This window comes from Mirounga leonina, unplaced genomic scaffold (assembly GCF_011800145.1).
Source record: "Mirounga leonina isolate KUSES-001 unplaced genomic scaffold, KU_Mleo_1.0 Mir_366, whole genome shotgun sequence".
Classification (NCBI taxonomy): Eukaryota; Metazoa; Chordata; class Mammalia; order Carnivora; family Phocidae; genus Mirounga; species Mirounga leonina.
In genome coordinates, this window is record NW_023270709.1 from 2,496,508 (window position 1) to 2,518,809 (window position 22,302).

At 36.9% G+C, this 22,302-nt stretch overlaps 1 protein-coding gene across 6 annotated transcripts in view; it reads right to left on the reverse strand.

The window, feature by feature from the left end:
* Nucleotides 1-22,302, reverse strand: part of EXOC2 (exocyst complex component 2) — a 276,304-nt gene that overhangs the window by 82,650 nt on the left and 171,352 nt on the right. For 5 of the 6 annotated variants that reach the window (XM_035030711.1, XM_035030712.1, XM_035030714.1 and 2 more), the window contains 2 exons: nucleotides 17,998-18,064; nucleotides 13,671-13,787 (listed from right to left, as the gene is read on the reverse strand). In XM_035030711.1, coding sequence (XP_034886602.1) covers nucleotides 13,671-13,787; nucleotides 17,998-18,064 — 184 coding nt within the window. The remainder of the gene's footprint in view (nucleotides 1-13,670; nucleotides 13,788-17,997; nucleotides 18,065-22,302) is intronic. The other variant, XM_035030715.1, reaches the window with a different exon arrangement.

A 22,302-nucleotide genomic window follows, 5' to 3' on the forward strand; every position in this document is an offset into this window, starting at 1 on the left:
AAAGAAAGAAAGAAAGAAAGAAAGAAAGAAAGAAAGAAAGAAAGAAACAGAGCCTGAGAACATTTCCTAGTTTGTTTAATGAAATAAGCAAAACCTGATGTCAAAACCTGACAAGAATATTGCAATAAAAGAAAATTATAAACCAATAGCACTCTTAAACAAAAACATAAAAATCTTAAAACTATTGGCAAATTGAACCTACAAGTAAATAAAAAGAATATGTTATAAAGAAGTGGAATTCTTTTAATAGATGACAAAAAAAGGACTTGATCCCCTCCCACCACTTAAGACTGAACTAGAGATCCCAGTCCATGCAATATAGTAAGAAAAAAATATCATGAAATTAGTAAAACTGTCTTTTCAAGACATACTCTAAAGCTATAATAATATATGTATACCAACAGCACAATATTAACACAATACTTAATAAAAGATAGATCACAGACCTGAATGTAACAGCTAAAACTACAAAGCCTCTGGGAAAAAAATATTCAGGATACTGGAACAGTAAAGATTTTGACAGGACAAAAAAGGCATTAAACATTTTTAAAAATGATAAATTATATCTTTTCAGATTTAAAAATTTCTACTCAAAAGACAGCATTGTAAAAACAAAACAGCAAGCCAGAGACTGGGAGGAAAAATATGTATCTGACAAAGAACTCATGTACAGATTTCCAAAAATCACTAATAGAAAGGGAAACAGTCCAAGTAAAACATAGGCAAATGAATTGAAGAGGCACTTCCAAAAAGAAAATATCTGAATATGAGTATGTAAATGTGTAAGAAAAAGGGCTTAACATCATTATATCAGAGCAAGCCAATGAAAGCAACAGAATTGGCTAAAATAAAAAAGAATGATAACATTAAGTGTTAGTAAGGACAACATGGAGCAACTGGAATACTCATACACTGGTATAAAATGAGAAATAAAATGAGGTACGCACTCTGGAAAACTATTCAGAATTCTTAATTAACTTATTCCATTGACCAGCAATTCCAAGATGAGAGAGTACAAATGTCCACAAAAGACTTTCACAGCGATGTTCACAAAAAGTTTATTCATAAAAACCTTAAACCTGGGTGCCTGGGTGGCTCAGTGGGTTGAGCGTCTGCCTTTGGCTCAGGTCACGATCTCAGAGTCTTGAGAATGAGCCCTGCATTGGGCTTCCTGCTCAGCAGTGAGCCTGCTTCTCCCTCTCCCTCTGCCTGACACTCTCCCTGCTTGTGCTCCTTCTCTGCCAAATAAATAAATAAAATCTTAAAACAAAACAACAACCTTATACTGGAAAAAATCCAATGTCTGTTACCATCAGACTGATTAAACAAATCTGAGTTATCCAAACTCAGCAATAAAAGAAAATAAATTACTTCTAAACACAACAATTTGGATGAATCTCAAAATTATTAAGTTGAAGCAAAAAGCAGCCAGACACAAAAGATTACTAACTGTATGGTTCCATTTTCCATGAAGTTAAAGAACAGGCAAGACTAATGTATGCTGACAGAAATCAAAAGAGTGGTGAGAAGGGTGCCTACTGACTGGAATGGGGCATGAGGGAAATAGATCTTGAGGAAGGTGGTGGATACTGGGATGTATATATGCATTAAAAGTCACCTATTTGTACACTGAAGATTTGTGTTTTATTGTATGTAATTCATTCTCTAATTTTTAAAAAAAATGGTTGAAAATAAATGAATGGGCAGACAGATACTAGGCAAATGAAACATAGAATGGAGTGGCAGTATTAATGTCTGACAAAGCAGAATGAAGGTCAAGAGTACCTCATAAACTTTGTTCTAAGAATTCAAAAAAGATAATTTATGAAACTTATGTAGTACATTTAAAGTACATCATAAATTCCCTCAGCTATCATTATTATATTATTATTTATTTCAACATGCCCAATTTTCACTAAAGCCTTGCTCACACTAGCTAATGAATACAGATGTTAGCTAAGTTTGCTTGACCCCTACTATGCAAGGATAAGGTCTGTTCGTTAAAGCACTATCTAATAGTGATGAATGAAAGTTAAATGAAAAAAAAAATTCTTAAAGGAAATCACAGTCTAGTAGGGAAGAAAGGCAAGGAAACACTGATAGAACGTTCAAAGAACATAGCTGTTAAGGCAGAGAGGGAGTGCTTATGGGGTACTTCTAAGGGCACTGAGAAAGGCTTTAAGGAAAAAAAAGGTGCTAATTCAGTAATTATGCAATCAGAAATAGATGTACTCACTAAATTCCTACATATGAAAACTGAGGAGCACCTTTTAAAGTACTTCAAGTAGTTGGTAATAATTTACAGAAATATAGAATACATTAGAAGGTAGCATTTCAGATGCAGGAGCAAATAATACTGATGATAACCTATCATTATATCTTCTTAGGTAGCAATATACATATCAAAAGATATTCTGACAACATACAGCCTGACCTGTATAGCAGCAAGTGTGCATGCCAGACAGGTGCTGAAAAACACACACCTAAGTAGATGTCTCATTTCCTCAATTTCTATACAGTTGTCTTCAACTCACTCAAAACAGTTAAAAAAAATATCATTAATTTTAATGTTCCAAATTTGTATTTTCTAATTTACTATTTTAAAAACTTTTTGTTGAAAATGCTTCTTAAAAAGTATGTTTCTGAGAAAGAAAAAAAATTTTTTTTAATTAATTTCATTTCAAAGATGACAGAAAGAGTACATTGAACTGAGTGACCTCTATGGAAACAAAATCATCAAACTATAATTAGAACATCTATCCAAGTGAATATGGATTCAGTCAAATTAATATACTTTTTAAAATTTTTTACAAATGGATGGCCAAACAAATGGCAAACTGACATTACTTTGTGTTACTGAAACATAACTTGTCAAATGTGGACAAAATAAATGCCAAGTAAATAATTAATTTTTAAAAATAAACTCTTAATCCCTGGTAGAGGTGGCACTATTAAAAGAAAACAAAAACAGTATAAAACAGGATATACTGTCACCCTGAAATAGAAAGACAGACAATGTCTCTAGCACTTAGTGAGAGCCATCATTCCTCACTTCCCTCACCTTCCACTGTGATTCTAACCTGGTGACTTAGTTCTAATCTTTATCATTCCCCGAACTTTTCTTTTTCTGTGAATTTTTTATAATCAACTTAACTGTCTCACATCTCATTATTGAGGCTTCTCATAACTGCTCCAATCTTCTTCTTAATAGGGATAGTCTTTTATTTGACTATAGACTGTATGTGATTTGGTCACCTATATAGAACGATCTAAGAGGCATGGAAAAACTTTACTGCCACTACCTCCTACACTGATGTTTGAAATTATACCATTCCAGAGTAAGTTAATCATTTTCCTTTACTTAGTAACAAAAACCAAAGTTTCTGGAAATGAAAAGAACTGGAATAAAATGGGAAAAGACAGCAAATTTCAACAAGAAAAGATACAAATGAAGAAAAAGTCAATGTGAAAAGAGCTGAATGAATTATTCTGAATCATTACAGAGAATTAAAGATGGGTAGGGGAAACATGAACGAAAAATATAAGAGACGTGGAGAACAGAGTGAGAAGGTCTAACATATATCCCAAAGGAGGTCTTGAAGGAGAGAGAAGAGTGAATAGAAAAGAATAAATATTGAAAAAGGTAAGAGCTGAGATTTTCTAGACCTGATTAAAGATATCAATCAGTAGGGAAAAAAGGCCAACAAAATACACCAAGAGACGCATTATGGTAGAACTATGAAATATTAGGGGCGCCTGGGTGGCTCAGTTGGTTAAGCGACTGCCTTCGGCTCAGGTCATGATACCAGGGTCCTGGGATCGAGTCCTGCATCGGGCTCCCGGCTCAGCAGGAAGCCTGCTTCTCCCTCTCCCACTTCCCCTGCTTGTGTTCCTGCTCTCACTGTCTCTGTCTCTGTCAAATAAATAAATAAAAAAAAATCTAAAAAAAAAAAAAAGAACTATGAAATATTAGAGACAAATTAAAAAACATCTTAAAAGCAGCCAAAGAAAGACTTTAATATATATCTCTCAGTAATTGACAAATTAAAGACCAAAACACACAAAAGTAATGGATACAGAAGATTGAACAACAAAATTCACAAACTTCATCTATCATACATGGAATGTGGTATTCAAAACTAAAGGACGTAATATCTTCAAGCAAGGGAGAACATTTAAGAAACTCATCATGTATCAGCCTGGAAAGCAAGTCTCAACAAAGTCAAAAACATGACATTCCTTGACCTCAGCATAAATAAATTAGAAATCTCTAACAAAGAGAAAACTAATTTCCAAGATGGAAACTAATTGCTACCCACCCACCCACCCACCAACCCATAATTTGGAAATTTAAAAGCACACTCCTATATAGCTGTGTGTCAAAGAAAAACTCACAATTAAAATTAGAAAATACAGAAGGAGGAGCAAGATGGCGGAGGAGTAGGCGACCTAAATTTCGTCTAGTCCCAGGAATTCAGCTAGATAGGGATCAAACCATTCTGAACACCTAAGTACTCAACAGGAGATTGAAGAAAAGAATAGCAGCAACTCTCTGAACAGAAAAGCGACCACTTTCTGGAAGGTAAGACGTGTGGAGAAGTGAATCCGAGGCGATATTCGGGAAGACTGACGGTGGGGGAGAGGGCCTCCATCAGACACTACTGGCAAGTGATAGAGCAGCAGAGCAAAAAATTGGAACTTTTAGAAGTTGGCTCTGCTGAGGAATGTCGTTCCAGTGACTAAGTGGGGGGTGGAACCCGCGCTGGGACAGTGTAGTTTCAGGACCCTCAGGGTCACAGAAAGACCAGAGATACCTGAGTGTGGCAGAGGTGCGAGGTATCAGAGCAGGGAAGCCGGCTGCAGGGAAGGAGCCAAGGAGCGGGCTCTCAGCTCAGGGTTGCCATAAACTGTGATCCGCGGCACAGTCGGGCCACTGCTCTTCCAGCAGGGACACAAAAATCGGCAGATCCGGGGAGACTCCCCTTCCTCCCCCAGGAGGAGCAGAGCGGGAGCACACCGCAGGGATCTGCTGGGCTTGGAGACTCCAAACGGGGTCGTGAGCCAAGACAGAAACGTTGGGTCACTGGCCGGGTGTGGGCAGAGACCAGGGAGACGGGAGTGACTGACTGCTTTTCTCTAGGGGCTCACTGAGGAGTGGGGCACCAAGTTCGTGGCTCCTCCGGGTGGAGATTGGGAGGCCTCCATTTTCACTCTCTTCCTCCAACGCTGTACGGAAAGCTTGCAGTGAACAAAAGCTCCCGAGAGCAAACCTGAGCAGATTACTTAGCTTGGACCCGGCAAGGGTGGGGCAATTCCGCCTCTGGCAAAGACATTTGGGAACCACAGCAACAGGCCCCTCCCCCAGAAGATCAGCAAGAACAGGCAGCCAAGACCAAGTTTACCAATCAATGAGAACGGCAGAACTCCAGCGCTAGGGGAATACAGCACATAGAATTCATGGCTTTTTCCCCATGATTCTTTAGTCTTTTAAAGTTAAATTTTTTTTAACTTCTTTTTTTGAATTTTTCTTTTTCCCTTTTTCCACCAACATCATAATCCCTTTTTTAAAAAATCTTTTTTATTTTTCATTTTCAGAGTCCAAATCTATCCCTTCATAGTACTTAACTTTATATTTTATATATATATATATATATATAAGTTGTTCTCTCTTTAAAATTTTGAGATACAGTTTCTTCTAACAGACGAAAATATACCCTAAATCTCTAGTGTATGGCTTTGTTCTAGTCTCCTGCCTGATCACATTCTCTCTCCTTTTTTTTTTTTAAATCCTCATCTTTCTTTTTTCAACCAACTTCTTATCAATTCCTTTTATAAAATCTTTTATAATTTTCATCTTTACACTCATAGTCCATCCATTCATTGTATTTTGAACATATATAAGTTTTACTTTAAAATTTTCGGAGGCACTTTCTTCTAGTAGACCAAAATATGCCCAAAATCTAGTGTGTGGCACTGATCTATGTACCAGCCTGATCATATTTGATCATATTTTGTTTTTTGTGTTTTTGTTTTCATCTTTTTTTCTTTCTTTTTCTTTTTTCTTTCTTTCCCTTTCTTTCCCCCCGGTATCAGGTCTCTTCTGATTTGTTTAGTGTATATATTTCTGGGGTCATTGTTACCCTGTTGTCATTTTGTTGTCTCATTCATCTATTCTCCTCTGGACAAAATGACAAGATGGAAAAAATCACCACAAAAAAAAAGAACAAGAGGAAGCAGCGACTGCCAGGGACCTAATCAATAGGGACATTAGTAAGATGTCGTAACTAGAGTTCAGAATGACAATTTTAAAGATACTAGCTGGGCTTGAAAAAAGCATGGAAGATATTAGAGAAACCCCTTCTGGAGAAATAAAAGAACTAAAACCTAACCAAGTCAAAATCAAAAAGGCCATTAATGAGGTGCAATAAAAAATGGAGGCTCTAACTGCTAGGATAAATGAGGCAGAAGAGGGAATTAGTGATATCGAAGACCAAATGATGGAAAATAAAGAAGATGAGAAAAAGAGAGATAAACAACTACTGGATCACAAGGGCAGAATTCGAGAGATAAGTGATACCCTGAGATGAAACAATATTAGAATAATTGGGATCCCATAAGAAGAAGAAAGAGAGAGAGGGACAGAAGGTATATTGGAGCAAATTATAGCAGAGAACTTCCAAACAGGCATCAAAATCCAGGAGGCACAGAGAAGCCCCTCAAAATCAATAAAAATAGGTCAACACCCTGACATTTTAGTAAAACTTACGAGTCTCAGAGACAAAGAGAGAATCCTGAAAGCAGCTCGGGACAAGAGATCTGTATCCTACAATGGTAGAAACATTAGATTGGCAACAGCCCTGTCCACAGAGACCTGGCAGGCCAGAAAGGAAAGGCATGATATATTCAGAGAACTAAATGAGAAAAATATGCAGCCAAGAATACTATATCTAGCTAGGCTATCACTGAAAATAGAAGGAGAGATGAAAAGCTTCCAGGACAAACAAAAACTAAAGGAATTTGCAAAAACGAAACCAGTCCTACAAGAAATACTGAAAGGGGTCCTCTAAACGAAGAGAGAGCCTAAAAGCAACATAGACCAGAAAGGAACACAGACGATATACAGTAACAGTCACCTTACAGGCAATACAATGGCACTAAATTCATATCTTTCAATAGTTACCCTGAATGTAAATGGGCTAAATGCCCCAATCAAAAGACACAGGCTATCAGACTGGATAAAAAAGCAAGACCCATCGATATGCTGTCTGCAAGAGACTCATTTTACACCCAAAGACACCTCCAGATTGGAAGTGAGGGGTGGAAAACCATTTACCATGCTAATGGACACCAAAAGAAAGCTGGGGTGGTAATCCTTATATCAGACAAATTAGGTTTTAAACCAAAGACTATAATAAGAGATGAGAAATGGCACTATATCCTACTTAAAGGGTCTATCCAACAAGAAGATCTAACAATTGTAAATATCTATGCCCCTAACATGGGAGCAGCCAATTATATAAGCCAATTAATAACAAAAGCAAAGAAACACATCGACAACAATACAATAATAGTAGGGGACTTTAACAGCCCCCTCACTGAAATGGACAGATCAGCTAAGCAAAAGATCAACAAAGAAATAGAGACTTTAAATGACACACTGGACCAAATGGACTTCACAGATATATTCAGAACATTCCATCCTAAATAACAGAATATACATTCTTCTCTAGTGTCCATGGAACATTCTCCAAAATAGATCACATCCTAAGTCACAAATCAAGTCTCAACTGGTACCAAAAGACTGGGAGCATTCCCTGCCTATTTTCACACCACAATGCGTTGATACTAGAACTCAATCACAAGAGGAAAGTCAGAAAGAACTCAAATACATGGAGGCTAAAGAGCATCCTACTAAAGACTGAATGGGTCAACCAGGAAATTAAAGAAGAATTTAAAAAATTCATGGAAACCAATGAAAATGAAAACACAACTATTCAAAATCTTTGGGATGCAGCAAAGGCAGTCCTAAGAGGAAAGTATAGAGCAATACAAGCCTTTCTCAAGAAACAAGAAAGGTCTCAAGTACACAACCTAACCTAACCTAAAGGAGCTGGAGAAAGAACAGCATATAAAGCCTAAACTCAGCAGGAGAAGAGAAATAATAAAGATCAGAGTAGAAATTAATGAAATAGAAACCAAAAGAACAGTAGAACAGATCAACGAAACTAGGAACTGGTTCTTTGAAGGAATTAACAAGCCTGATAAACCCCTGGACAGACTTATCGAAAAGAAAAGAGAAACGACCCAAATAAATAAAATCATGAATGAAAGAGGAGAGATCACAACGAACACCAAAGAAATACAAACATTTCTAAGAACATATTATGAGCAACTCTATGCCAGCAAATTAGATAACCTGGAAGAAATGGATGCATTCCTAGAGATGCCATCAACTACCAACACCGAACCAAGAAGAAATAGAAAACCTGAATAGACCCATAACCACTAAGGAAATTGAAGCAGTCATCAAAAATCTCCCAACAAACAAAAGCCCAGGGCCAGATGGCTTCCCAGGGGAATTCTACCAAACATTTAAAGAAGTAATACCTATTCTTCTGAAACTGTTCCAAAAAATAGAAATGGAAGGAAAACTTCCAAACTTGTTTTATGAGGCCACCATTACCTTGATCCCAAAACCAGACAAAGACCCCAGCTAAAAGCAGAATTACAGACCAATATCCTTGATGAACACGGATGCAAAAATTCTCACCAAAATACTTGCCAATAGGATCCGACAGTACATTAAAAGGATTATTCACCACGACCAAGTGGGATTTATCCCTGGGCTACAAGATTGGTTCAACATCTGCAAATCAATCAATGTGATACAATACATTAATTAAAGAAAGAACAAGAACCATATGATCCTCTCAATAGATGCAGGAAAAGCATTTGACAAAGTACAGCATCCTTTCTTGATCAAAACTCTTCAGAGTATAGGGATAGAGGGTACATATCTCAATAATAAAAGCCATCTATGAAAAACCTACAGTGAATATCATTTTCAATGGGGAAAACCTGTGAGCCCCCTAAGGTCAGGAACACGGCAGGGATGTCCACTATCACCACTGCTATTCCACATTGTATTAGAAGTCCTAGCCACAGCAATCAGACAATAAAAAGAAATCAAAGGCATCTGAATTGGCAAAGAAGAAGTCAAACTCTCACTGTTTGCAGATGATATGATACTTTATGTGGAAAACCCCAAAGACTCCACCCCAAAACTGCTAGAACTCATACAGGAATTCAGTAAAGTGGCAGGATATAAAATCAATGCACAAAAATCAGTGGCATTCCTATAACACCAACAAGACAGAAGAAAGAGAAATTAAGGAGTCGATCCCATTTACAATTGCACCCAAAACTATAAGATACCTAGGAATAAATCTAACCAAAGAGGCAAAGAATCTGTACTCAGAAAACTACAAAATACTCATGAAAGAAATTGAGGAAGACACAAAGAAATGGAAAAACGTTCCATGCTCATGGATTGGAAGAACAAATATTGTGAAGATGTCAATGCTACCTAGAGCAATCTACACATTCAATGCAATCCCCATCAAAAGACCATCAACTTTTTTTTTTAAAGATTTTATTTATTTATTTGAGAGAGAGAGAATGAGAGACTGAGAGCACGAGAGGGAAGAGGGCAGAAGGAGAAGCAGACCCCCTGCTGAGCAGGAAGCCCAATGTGGGACTCAATCCCAGGACTCCAGGATCATGACCTGAGCCGAAGGCAGTCGCTTAACCAACTGAGCCAGGCAGGTGCCCCGACCATCAACTTTTTTCGAAGAAATGGAACAAATAATCCTAAAATTTGTATGGTACCAGAAAAGACCCCAAATAGCCAGAGGAATGTTGAAAAAGAAAAGCATAGCTGGCAGAATCACAATTCCGGAGTTCCAGCTCTATCACAAAGCTGTCATCATCAAGACAGTATGGTACTGGCTCAAAAACAGACACAGAGATCAATGGAACAGAATAGAGAGCCCAGAAATGGACCCTCAACTCTATGGTCAACTCATCTTCGACAAAGCAGGAAAGAATGTCCAATGGCAAAAAGACAGTCTCTTCAACAAACAGTGTTGGGAAAATTGGACAGCCACATGCAGAAGAATGAAACTGGACCATGTCTTTGCACCACACACAAAAATTGACTCAAAATGGTTGAAAGACGTAAATGTGAGACAGGAGTCCATCAACATCCTAAAGGAGAACACAGGCAGCAACCTCTTTGACCTCAGCCGCAGCAACTTCTTCCTAGAAACATCGCCAAAGGCAAGGGAAGTAAGGGCAAAAATGAACTTATTGGGTCTTTATCAAGATAAAAAGCTTTTGCACTGCAAAGGAAAGTCAACAAAACCAAAAGACAACCAACAGAATGGGAGAAGATATTTGCAAATGACGTATCAGATAAAGGGCTAGTATCCAAAATTTATAAAGAACTTATGAAACTTAACCAAAGAACAAATGATCCAATTAAGAAATGGGCAGAAGACATGAACAGATATTTTTCCCAAGAAGACATCCAAATGGCCAGCAGACACATGAAAAGTGCTCAACATCACTCAGCATCAGGGAAATCCCAATCAAAACCTCAATGAGATATCACCTCACACCAGTCAGAATGGCTAAAATTAACAAGTCAGGAAACGACAGATGTTGGCTGGGATGCAGAGAAAGGGGAACTCTCCTACAGTGTTGGTGGGAATGCAAGCTGGTGCAGCCACTCTGGAAAACAGTATGGAGGTTCCTCAAAAAGTTGAAAATAGAGCTACACTATGACCCAGCAATTGCACTACTGGGTATTTACCCCAAAGATACAAATGTAGGGATCCGAAGGGGTATGTGCACCCCGATGTTTATAGCAGCAATGTCCACAATAGCCAAACTATGGGAAGAGCCAAGATGTCCATCAACAGATGAACGGATAAAGAAGATGTGGTATATATATACAATGGAATATTATGTAGACATCAAAAGGAATGATATCTTGCCATTTGCAACGACGTGGATAGAACTGGAGGGTATTATGCTGAGTGAAATAAGTCAATCAGAGAAAGATATGTATCATATGACCTCACTGATATGAGGAATTGTTAATCTCAGGAAACAAACTGAGGGTTGCTGGAGTGGTGCGGGGTGGGAGGGATGGGGTGGGTGGGTGATAGACATGGGGAAGGGTAGTGCTACGGTAAGCACTGTGAAGTGTGTAAGACTGTTGAATCACAAACCTGTACCTTCGAAACAAGTAATACATTATATGTTAAAAGGAAAAAAAAAAAAAGCCGGAAGGGAAGAATGAAGGGGGGGAAATCAGAGGGGGAGTCGAACCATGAGAGACTATGAACTCTGAGAAATAAACAGGGTTCTAGAGGGGAGGGGGATGGCGGGATAGGTTAGCCTGGTGATGGGTATTAAAGAGGGCATGTACTGCATGGAGCACTGGGTGTTATACACAAACAATGAATCATGGAACACTATGTCAAAAACTAATGATGTAATGTATGGTGACTAACATAACATAATAAAATAAAATAAAATAAAGGCAGATATCATTAGCAAAAAAAAAGAAAATAGTCCACCATTTATTCTAAGCTTTACCTCCAGATCCAATATATTACCTTGGTTTCAAAATGATATCAACAACTCTCTATATCTGTCTCTAAAATAAATAAATCTTTTTTTAAAGGGGGGGGCGCCTGGGTGGCACAGTCAATTAGGAGTCCAACTCTTGGCTTCAGCCCAGGTCATGATCTCGGGTCATGGGATCAAGCCCTAGGTCAGGCTCTGCTCTGAGCAGAGTCTGCTTGAGACTTTGTCTCTCTGCCTTTCCCCCCACTCTCTCTCTCTCTCTCAAATACATAAATAAATCTTTGAAAAAAAAATGGTATCAACAAGACTAGGTAGGATATCAAAGCCTACTTGTATTTCAACTTCATTCTATTTCTTTATGATGTAACTGAAGCAACAGTTACTACTCATAACTTTGTAAAAACCTAAAGAAAACCAAACTTACTGCTTCTGATATATGCAATTCCTAATCATTTCATATATTTTAAATGACTAAAAAAACTGTTCAATAAATATATTTGTGTCACTACTGTTACTGCACGAAAACAAAATGCTCACTTTCTACAAATATTAATTCTTTACTGCAAGGGAGCACTTTGCAATTCTCAACACAAAAATTTCTGGAAATAAACTCAACATTTGGCCCTACAGGCTTAAGTCACATTTCTCATCAGGATGATTAATCTTTACGAAAAGGCAGGAAAACAAGACAGAGCCACCCACTTTGACATTTTCATTCTTTGAAAAAAAAAATCCATTTCTAGTTCACAAACCGTAACTATCATTTGTAAGAAGTATGCAATCCATCAAGAGTACTTTTTGATTATAAGATTAACAAGATCATTATCTTTCTTATTTTTTGCACTGAGAAAACTGTAAAAGTGGTTCTACTTAGTTTTACTTAGAAATCTGATAAACCTTTGCCCAAGAACCAACCAACCTTTAATAAGAAGGTTGCTTCATTTCTTCCTTTTCTTCTTACTTGAAAAAATAAAAACAAAGTATAACATCTCAAGAAAAACCTACTCCATTGATTTACACAGCACTCATTTTTGTCCAACTTTGCTACATCCATGGATTAGAGAGTGGAGAGCATGTATTTTTCAGGTGAGGTATTAAGCCTCCTATAGCTGTTGTAAGCCACTCTCGTGTGCGTGAGTCTGTGTCTCTGTGCTTGAGCACCTGTGCCCATGCTTAAGTAGTAAAAAGCAAAAGCATCATTAGTTTTTGATGTAGTGTTCCATGATTCATTGTTTTCGTATAATACCCAGTGTTCCATGCAGTACGTATCCTCCTTAATACCCATCACTGGGCTAACCCATCCCCCCACCCCTCTCCCCTCTAAAACCCTCAGTTTATTTCTCAGAGGGTGGACTATTTTTCAGACTCAGAATTAGGATTTTTTAATAATTGACATCAAATATTTTGAAATCATTTAGTTGTATAGTAAATGAATCAGTAAACTAGATTTAGATGATAGCATTTGTGCTGATTCTATTTATTATGAGTGAATCCATTATTTTCATGATGTCAACCAAGTAAAATATCTTTCTTGCATTTATGGAGAAACACTGCCAACTGGTCATTTGGAAAGGGGGAGAAAAAGAAGAGATGTGAATAAGCAGGAAGAGGTTTATCTGCAGGCTCAGGGAGTTTGCTGTTGGCTCTAAAGTAAAAGTTTAAACTAAAAGGAGCCAAATTTGAGATGATTCTTAAAGATTTGGGTTTGATGCCTTTCTTTCCTATTTCCTTCCCTTACTTTGGGCAGCTTAGGTGGGGAATAAATCAGCTTTTGCCTTGAGAAAGCTTTGATCTAGAGAAAAGAAGAGAATATTAAATTAATGATTCAAGGTGAGTTACAAGAAGGGCAGGAATTATTCAAAGTCAAGGTGAGGTGAAGATGGAGAAGGTATATGGGTGTGGGGAGGGTAAGGAGAGAAAAGTATAGGAAAAGCAAAAGAGAGGATACTAAGAAAATAGTTTGGAAACTAAATTGATAAAACAACCAACTTGTTCATTTAACATAATTCATTTACCTGTGTTATTTTCTCTATTCCCTGGAAGTTGTGCTTTTCAAAATGTTCCGCTATATTTAGGAAGGTGTGACGTTCTAGGTAGCAGCAGTTACTTAGGACTATCAAAAGTCTCTGTTCCTAAAAGCAAAACAAATGTTTAGAAAATTACATTTATAGTAACAAACTGGGTAACAGTTATCATTTATTAAATTTAATTATAATCTCTTCATGTTTAATATCGATATTCAATGTTTTGTTTCTCTTGGTCCCTTTTTTCCCCAGTAATAATATAGAGAGAAACAATATAATTCTATAATTCTATACTCTATAACTGCTTGTTATTATGTAATGCACTAAAGAGTCAAATGCTGCTGCCTTCGAAATTTAATAGCTGTATGGAAAAACAGCTAACGAGTAAGGTAGGTTCAGCTGTTGTTCTTGTGAAAGGGGTTTACTTTACTGGTTATTCTATCCAATATTTTTTGCAGCAAAAAAAGCTATAAAAATGGATCTTTTAAAATAATTACAAAAAATGCAAAAATTCATAGAAAATAATTTATAAATTTTTCATAACTTGAAAGAGAATTATAATGCCATCTATATGATGGGCTCCTCCCCAAAACCGGGCCTTCACAGATGCATTTATATAGAATAGTTTCCCCCTCTTATGGGGAGTGATGGGACAGAGGCTAGGGAACTCTCCCATAGTATCGGTTATGAAGAAGGCTAGAGCCTCATATTCTATGTTCTCCAGGTTCTAGCCACTTTAAGGTAATTTCTTATTAAAATTACCAGACCCCAAAGCTGATGAATAAACATCATTTTACAGTTCAGAAGAACTATCTTTGTAAACAAAATTCCAGGAATGGCAGTTATCACTGCTGTTGTGGCTCACCAAGAACACTTTTGCATGCTCCCTCAGTGTGAGAGCATTCTCTAGAACAACAGTGACTAATTCAGAGCTTTGATTCAAGATCCCTTGACTAAACACTAAGGCAAAACTACTTTCCAGGGAAAACTTTCTTGTATATAACTTATGTTAAAGTCAATATAATAAATAAGGAAAATAAACAGATCCCTATCTTGAGGTACACTCTGAACTCAGTTGCCAAGTACAGCTTATATCGCCCAATAATTTCATTTAGCTCCATCAAAAATTTTAAAACTTTCTAAATTTCTTTATTTAAAATAGTATTATCTTTATTGCTGGCACAGTGTGGCCTATTCAATGTCCTTTTTGGTCATCAACAAATACAATTAAAGGGCAAGGAGTTATTAAAGTACCTTCAAACAAATGAAAGGTTGTGAATGGCCTTGAATTAATCTATGGATGGGAAATAAATTATAAAACAAGGAAAACAGGGCTCTGTTATGCATACCACTCCTCCACATTTTGTGAATAAATGGCAAGTGAGAACCAGAAAGAAAGCAGTAAACAGCACTGCATAGGCACACAGGCCAGTCTGGGGATGGGGTACATTCTGGTATTACCATTATGTGGTCCTCATAAAGAACATGAAATAAAGTAAGCATAAGGTGTCATCAGCCACTCTAAACATGCTGCACTCTGCAAAAATCTCAAGTGGTTTTTCAGTTATAAGATCAATTCGCAATTACCTTTTCCTCCAAATATTAACCTTATAGTCTAACAGACCCCCTGAGCCTGCCGCATCTTCTTTGCCCTGTTAATTAACTCTCTTTGATTTTTCTCCCTGTAATCTGCATTGTTCTTCCCCCAAAATGGAAAAATAATTTGAGTGATTTGAAGTCTTACTCTTGGTAACTGTATTTCTCTTCCCAGATCTAACCAATCAGAAGAGAAAGTAGGAAGAATAACTGAACACTACAATAATCAAATTCTTAAACCCAAATGATTAATTAAAAGCTTATTAGCAACTTAGATGAATATGTATGTTTGAAAATAACAGCTCAACCTATCAAAGGCAGTACTTGCCAATTATGTATTATTTCAATTATTTCTCACAGACTCTCTGAGATGTAGGCATTACCACCCCAATTTTGTCCAGGAGAAAACTGGACACCCTCGATGACATGCCCAAGATTATTCAGTTAGTAAGAAGAAGACCAGGAAGCAAAGTAGTTATCTTCTGACTCCAAACCTGGGCCTCTATCTTACCATAACTGCCTCTCTGCTGAATAACAGAACAAGGCCCTAAGAAAATCTCAATAATCTGGGTCAAATCTAACAAGATATCATCCAAATGCAGAGAAACACAGGAAATGAATTTGGTACCAAATGAACAATTTTATGGAATAAAATGGGAGAGATAAGGTCCTATGACTGGGAGAAGCAAGTATGAAACACCTGGGGTGTGGGTGACAGTAAGCTCAATGTGAGTCAATAGAGATGTAACCTAATGTGTAGTTCTGGCTGCTTCCCAGTTGTCAGGGCCACATCAGAGTCCTGTACTCCACCCTTGAAAAAGGACAGAAGTAGACTAAGAGGAGAACCACTGCCATATCGACTAGGAAACGCCTAAAAGATTTAGGATGTTAGCTAAGAGAAAGGAAGATTCCAAGCCCATGCAACAAATGTTTTCAAACACTGAAAAGACTGTCATGTAGAAATTAGGCTTGTTCTAAAGGACAGAGAAAAAAAGCACAGTTGGCCCAATAGCACATAAGGCCCTTCTCAGTTTAGAAGGCTCTTTCCTCCAGCCTGTGTCTTTCTCTAGTCTACTATGTTCACAGTGCAAATGGTCTAAACTCACTACATCAACTTCCTCAGCTCCTATCTGATGTTGACCCAGTGCATACATAGATAGCCAATTAGCAATCCACGGATAAGCTTCCCCTACAGTCACAAATGACCACCTAACTGCCAAGCCCACAACGCTCCAGTTTTCATCTGACCCCACCTGATCTTCTACCAGTCTGTGAGATACTGTTAAATACTCCTCTGTTTAAATGATCTTTTCCATCTCTCTCAGGAACACTGTTCCGTCTGGATTTTCTTCTCTCTCTCTCTGATTATTCTTTTTTGGGAACTTTGAGGCTCTCTGCTTCTGGCCAACCCTTAAATACTGGTACCCCCAATGTTATTTTTATATATTTGGCCCTCCTCTCATTCTACTAGTATTTTTCCTAGTATACTCATCCACTCCTAGGCCTTATATTGCTTATACAGTTTACCCCTGAACAACACAAGTTTGAAATGCATTGTGCCACTTATATGCAAATTTTTGATACATACAGTACAGTATTGTAAATGTATTTTCTCTTTCTTATGATTTTGGTAACATTTTCTTTTCTCTAACTTACTTTATTGTAATACAGCATATAATAATAACATATAAAATGTGTTAATTGCCTGTTATTGGTAAGGCTTTTGCTCAACCATAGACTATTGGTAGTTAAAAGTTTTAGAGGAGTCAAAAGTTACACATGGATTTTCGACTGAACAGGGCATCAATGCCCCTAACTCCCTCATTGCTCGAGGGTCAACTGTATATTCCTGATTCACAAATCTGTATCTAGATTTCTCTCTTGGGGTCCAGACAGGTATGTCTAATCACCCACTAAATATCTCTGCTTGAATGTCACTCATTTAATACATCTGGTCCCAAACTGAATTTTTAATATTTCCTAATATAACAAATTCCTTATTTAGGAATTCACACTTATAATACCTGTGGGAATGATAGAGGCAGGAAATTTTGGTCATATGCTTTCTTTCTTGAGAGATACACATACATATATACATATACACATGTACACACACACACACACACACACACCCTTCAAGCAAATGACAAACCGGAGAGGGTTATTTTTTTAAGACAGATGGGTTTGGATTTCAAGAGCTGAATTTATACGTATAATAAAGTATGCGTGTGAATCATCCTTAAATACATGTATATGCTAAAAAAAAGATGTAAGTGTATATATATAAAAGGTGGTATGGCTTTGTTTTTGCCAGAACTTTATGTTCAAATGAAATGCTATTAGGGAACTTAAAGAAATAAAACAGAGAAAAGCAGAGCTTCTCTAGTTAAAGAGGAAAAATATGAGGAGCTGGGCCCCTGTCTTCTGCTTCCTCTCCAACTTTCAAACACCAGGGAACCACTAGGGCACCTATTTCACGCTCACCAACTTGCACAATGCAGGGAGTAGATGGAACTACTTAAGTTATAAAAAGTTTTTAAGTTGTGGAATACATATAAAATTGTATTTTTACTAAAATTTTCACAAAATAAAACATAGCTCCAAATTATAGGATAGTATACTACAGCACAAATACAATAGCATTCAAAGTAATTTAGACGGATTCATAAGTCACTATATAATTTTAAAATATGTTTAGCTTTCTATTTATCATCTTACGTACAGAAGTCAAACTGAAGTCTTCATGGATACTTCCAAACAAATCAGGAGAAGAAACATCAACGGCAAGACTAAATATAGATGCAAGTAAGAAAACAGTGACAATTAAAGCACTAAAATTAACAATGTTACTATAATGTTGTATATCTATTACAACTCAATAAAAAATGCAAGGAACCTTATGTAAACTTGATCTGAAAATCTTTTGGTCAAAACTGCGTAATTCTGTTTTTTTATATTTAACAATTAACAGCTCAAAGTAGACACTACAGGCTATCTATTAATACAGGTCATATGACATTTGCTTTGGGTCTTCTCAATACTCAATTAAAAATTTTAAAAATCACCAAAAGGGAAAATACCTAATAATTTAATTTTTAGGTACAGACTCAAATTGATTGAAATGTTTTTGACTATCAGAATCTCCAGAGGGCTTTTTCAAGCTCATTTTCATAATAAACCACTTACAGGTGAGCTGAGTTAGGAAATTAGCTAATCACCAACAACTGACCAAAGATACAAAATTGCAGGGGAGGAAATTCTATAATCTACTGATTAATTGATATAACAAATGATAATAAACACTTTAGCAGGAATTCTTTTCCTTAAACCTAACGAATGGATTTTAGAATTCATATGGAACACTAAATAGATGAAATATCAAATAATATTTTAAAATAGAAGCAATAAAAAGATACCAATCTGAACAATAAAAAACAAACTAATGAATGTTAAAATAGCACAAAAAGATACAAAACGTGTATGAATGAATAGAACAGAATAAAAAGTCCAGAAATATAGAGAAAACCTCAAAGATGCCACCAAAAAACTACTAGAATAAATGAATTCAGTAAAGTTGAAGGATAGAAAATCAATGTACAGAAATCTGTTGCGTTTCTACATGCCAATAATGAAGAGCAGAAAGAGAAATTAAGAAAAAAAATCCCACATACAATTGCACCAAAAATAATACAATACCTAGGAATAAACCTAACTAAACAGGTGAAAGATCTATACATTGAAAACTATAAAACCCTGATGAAAGAAATTGAAGACAAGCAAAAAAATGGAAAAGACATTCCATCTCATGATTTGGAAGAACAAAAATTAAAATGTCTACCTCAACCAGAGCAATCTACACTTTTAATGCAATCCCCATCAAAATACCAATGGCATTTTTCACAGAACTAGAACAAGCAATCCTAAAATTTGTATGGAAGCATGAAAGACCACAAATAGCCAAAGCAATCTTGAAAAGCAAAGCTGGGGATATCACAATTCTAGACTTCAAGTTATATTACAAAACTGTAGTGATCCAAGACAGTATGGTACTGGCACAAAAATGGACACATGGATCAACAGAACAGAACAGAAAACCAAGAATAAACTGATTATCAAATGGTCACTTAATTTTTTAAAAGATTTTATTTATTTATTTGACAGAGAGAGAGAGAGAGAGAGAGGGAACACAAGCAGGGGCAGTGGTAGAGGGAGAAGGCGGCTTCCCACTGAGCAGGGAGCCCAATGTGGGGCTTGATCCCAGGACCCCAGGATCATGACCTGAGCCAAAGGCAGACGCTTAACGAATGAGCCACCCAGGCTGCCCTGGTCACTTAATCTTTGACAAAGCAGGAAAAATATGCAATTTGAAAAGGACAGTCTCTTCAACAAATGGTGTTGGGAAAACTGGACAGCAACATTCAAAAGAAAGAAACTGGATCACTTTATTACACCATACACAAAAAAAAATTCAAAATGGATTAAAGACCTAAACGTGAGACCTGAAACCATAAGAATAATAGAATAGAACACAGGCAGTAACCTCTTTGACACTGGCCACAACAACTTTTTCTAGGTAACTTCCCTGATGCAAGGGAAACAATACCAAAAATCAACCACTGGGACTACATCAAAATAAAGAGCTTTAGCACGGCGAAGAAAACAATCAGCAAAACTAAAAGGCAACCTAAGAAATGGGAGAAGATATTTACAAATGACATATCCAATAAAGGGTTAGTATCCAAAACATATAAAGAACTTATAAAATACAAGACCCAAAGAACAAATAATCCAATTTAAAAATAAGCAGAACACATGAACAGGCATTTCTCCAAAAAAGACATCCAGATGGCCAACAGACAAATGAAAAGATGTTCATCATCACTCATCATCAGGGAAATGCAAATCAAAGATACAATGAGATACCATCTCACACCTGTTAGAATGGCTAAAATCAACAATACAAGAAACATCAGGTGTTGGCAAGGATGTGGAGAAAAAGGAACACTCATGCACTGTTATTGGGAATGCAAATTTGCCCCCAAATTGGTATAGTCAGTCTGAAAAACAGTATAGAGTTTCCTCAAAAAGTTAAAAATAGAGGGGAGGAACAAGATGGCGGAGGAGTAGGAGACCTAAATTTCGTCTGGTCCCAGGAATTCAGCTAGATAGCGATCAAACCATTCTGAACACCTACAAACTCAACAGGAGATCAAAGAAAAGAATAGTGGCAACTCTCTGAACAGAAAAGCAACCACTTCCTGGAAGGTATCTTCTGAGTTGTTTAGTGTATATTTTTCTGGGGTCATTGTTACCCTGTTAGCATTTTGTTCTCTCATTCATCTATTCTCCTCTGGACAAAATGACAAGATGGAAAAAATCACCACAAAAAAAACAACAACAGGCAGTACCGACTGTCAGGGACCTAATCAATAAGGACATTAGTAAGATGTCGGAACTAGAGTTCAGAATGACAATTTTAAAGATACTAGCTGGGCTTGAAAAAAGCATGGAAAATATTAGAGAAACCTGTTCTGGAGAAATAAAAGAACTAAAATCTAACCAAGTCAAAATCAAAAAGGCTATTAATGAGGTGCAATCAAAAATGGAGGCTCTAACAGCTAGGATAAATGAAGAAGAAGAGAGAATTAGTGATATCGAAGACCAAATGATGGAAAATAAGGTGAGAAAAAGAGAGATAAACAACTACTGGATCACAAGGGCGGAATTCGAGAGATAAGTGATACCATGAGATGAAACAATATTAGAATAATTGGGATCCCATAAGAAGAAGAAAGAGAGAGAGGGGCAGAAAGTATACTGGAACAAATTATAGCAGAGAACTTCCCTAATTTGGCAAAGGAAATAGGCATCAAAATCCAGGAGGCACAGAGAAGCCCCTCAAAATCAATAAAAATAGGTCAACACCCCAACATGTAATAGTAAAACTTACAAGTCTCAGAGACAAAGAGAAAATCCTGAAGAGAGCTCGGGACAAGAGGTCTGTAACCTACAATGGTAGAAACATTAGATTGGCAACAGACCTACCCACAGAGACCTGGCAGGCCAGAAAGGACTGGCAGGATATATTCAGAGCACTAAATGAGAAAAATATGCAGCCAAGAATACTATATCCAGCTAGGCTGTCATTGAAAATAGAAGGAGATATAAAAAGCTTCCAGGACAAACAAAAGCTAAAGGAATTTGCAAACACAAAACCAACCCTACAGGAAATATTGAAAGGGGTCCTCTAAACAAAGAGAGAGCCTAAAAGTAACATAGACCGGAAAGGAACACAGACAATATACAGTAACAGTCACTTTAGAGGCAATACAATGGCACCAAATTCATGTCTTTCAATAGCTACGCTGAATGTAAATGGGCTCAATGCCCCAATCAAAAGACACAGGCTATCAGATTGAATAAAAAAACAAGACCCATCGATATGCTGTCTGCAAGAGACTCATTTTACACCCAAAGACACCCCTAGAATGAAACTGATGGGGTGGAAAACAATTTACCATTCTAACGGACACCAAAAGAAAGCTGGGGTGGCAATCCTTGTATCAGACAAATTAGATTTTAAACCAAAGACTGTAATAAGAGATGAGAAAGGACACTATATCCTACTTAAAGGGTCTATCCAACAAGAAGATCTAACAATTGTAAATATCTATGCCCCTAACATGGGAGCAGCCAATTATATAAGCCAATTAATAACAAAAGCAAAGAAACACATCGACAACAATACAATAATAGTAGGGGACTTTAACACTCCCCTCACTGAAATGGACAAATCATCTAAGCAAAAGATCAACAAGGAAATAAAGACTTTAAAAGACACACTGGACCAAATGGACTTCACAGATATATTCAGAACATTCCACCCCAAAGCAACGGAATACACATTCTCCTCTAGGGCCCATGGAACATTCTCCAAAATAGATCACACCCTAAGTCACAAATCAGGTCTCAACCGGTACCAAAAGATTGGGAGCATTCCCTGCCTATTTTCACACCACAATGCGTT